The 1,259-nt window shown below is 54.7% G+C and overlaps 1 protein-coding gene across 1 annotated transcript in view; it reads left to right on the top strand.

Annotated features, from left to right (window-relative positions):
- Positions 1-167: 167 nt before the first annotated feature.
- LOC108804066 (transcriptional regulator ATRX-like) overlaps positions 168-1,259 on the top strand; it is a 2,718-nt gene continuing 1,626 nt past the window's right edge. The window contains exons 1-3 of the mRNA XM_018575832.1: positions 168-212; positions 618-752; positions 884-979. Of these exons, the coding sequence (XP_018431334.1) occupies positions 168-212; positions 618-752; positions 884-979 (276 nt within the window). The remainder of the gene's footprint in view (positions 213-617; positions 753-883; positions 980-1,259) is intronic.

The raw sequence follows: 1,259 nt of genomic DNA, 5'->3' as shown, positions 1-1,259 counted from the left end.
CCCCCTCCTCTCCAGACATACATCCCCCTCCTCTCCAGACATACATCCCCCTCCTCTCCAGACATACATCCCCCTCCTCTCCAGACACATCCCCCTCCTCTCCAGACATACAGCCTCCGGGGAATTGCAGTCCCTACACTCTCTCACAGCACAGCTGATCCCCGATTATGAACTGCAATACCAACACGGTCTGCATCACAAGCCGCGTACAGGTCAGCTAACCATTTACAATCAGTATATTAGTAAGTCACATAGCATGCATATAAAGGAGAGGTTCTGGCTCGCCCCTGTAAACAGGGGGGCTCCGCGCCTGTAAACAGGGGGGCTCCGGGCCTGTAAACAGGGGGGCTCCGCGCATCTAAACGGGGGCTCCGTGTTTGTGTTGTGACTTGCAATGCTTCTCTTCTCTTCGCAGGGATTGACCAATCGCCTTAACACCGGAGTTGTAGCCGGGATTAATTACGCTCAGATCAATTTCGGCGCGGCTCAATCTCCTTATATGCCCCTAAACCTCGGAGCGTTGTCTGCTCCGGGCCTGTAAACAGGGGGGCTCCGCGCCTGTAAACGGGGGCTCCGTGTTTGTGTTGTGACTTGCAATGCTTCTCTTCTCTTCGCAGGGATTGACCAATCGCCTTAACACCGGAGTTGTAGCCGGGATTAATTACGCTCAGATCAATTTCGGCGCGGCTCAATCTCCTTATATGCCCCTAAACCTCGGAGCGTTGTCTTCACTGAATAATCAGCAACTGGAAGTAAGTAATAGAATGCAAATGTCCCCATACATGCCGGCGGGGCCCATCCACCAGATCTTACAAGGTGATATTGCCGTATCCATGACAACGAGCGTCGCCTCATGCCGCGTCCTGTCACCTTCTCATTGCAGGATCTTATAAACCAAGGCCGAGAGAAAGTGGTGGAAGCGACGAACAGCATCGCGTCTGCCAGGATTCAGCCTCTGGAGGACCTCATTGCCACAGCGGTGAGTGATCATCATCCCATCGTGTCTGCTTCCCCCGCTGATCATCATCCCATCGTGTCTGCTCCCCCCGCTGATCATCATCATATCGTGTCTGCTCCCCCCGCTGATCATCATCCCATCGCGTCTGCTCCCCCCGCTGATCATCATCCCATCGTGTCTGCTCCCCCCGCTGATCATCATCCCATCGTGTCTGCTCCCCCCGCTGATCATCATCCCATCGTGTCTGCTCCCCCCGCTGATCATCATCCCATCGTGTCTGCTTCCCCCGCTGATCATCATC

This window comes from Nanorana parkeri, unplaced genomic scaffold (genome assembly GCF_000935625.1).
Source record: "Nanorana parkeri isolate BGI_ZX_2015 unplaced genomic scaffold, ASM93562v1 scaffold4971, whole genome shotgun sequence".
NCBI lineage: Eukaryota > Metazoa > Chordata > Amphibia > Anura > Dicroglossidae > Nanorana > Nanorana parkeri.
The sequence above is the reverse complement of the archived record's forward strand: the minus strand, read 5'-3'. Positions and strand labels throughout refer to the sequence as shown.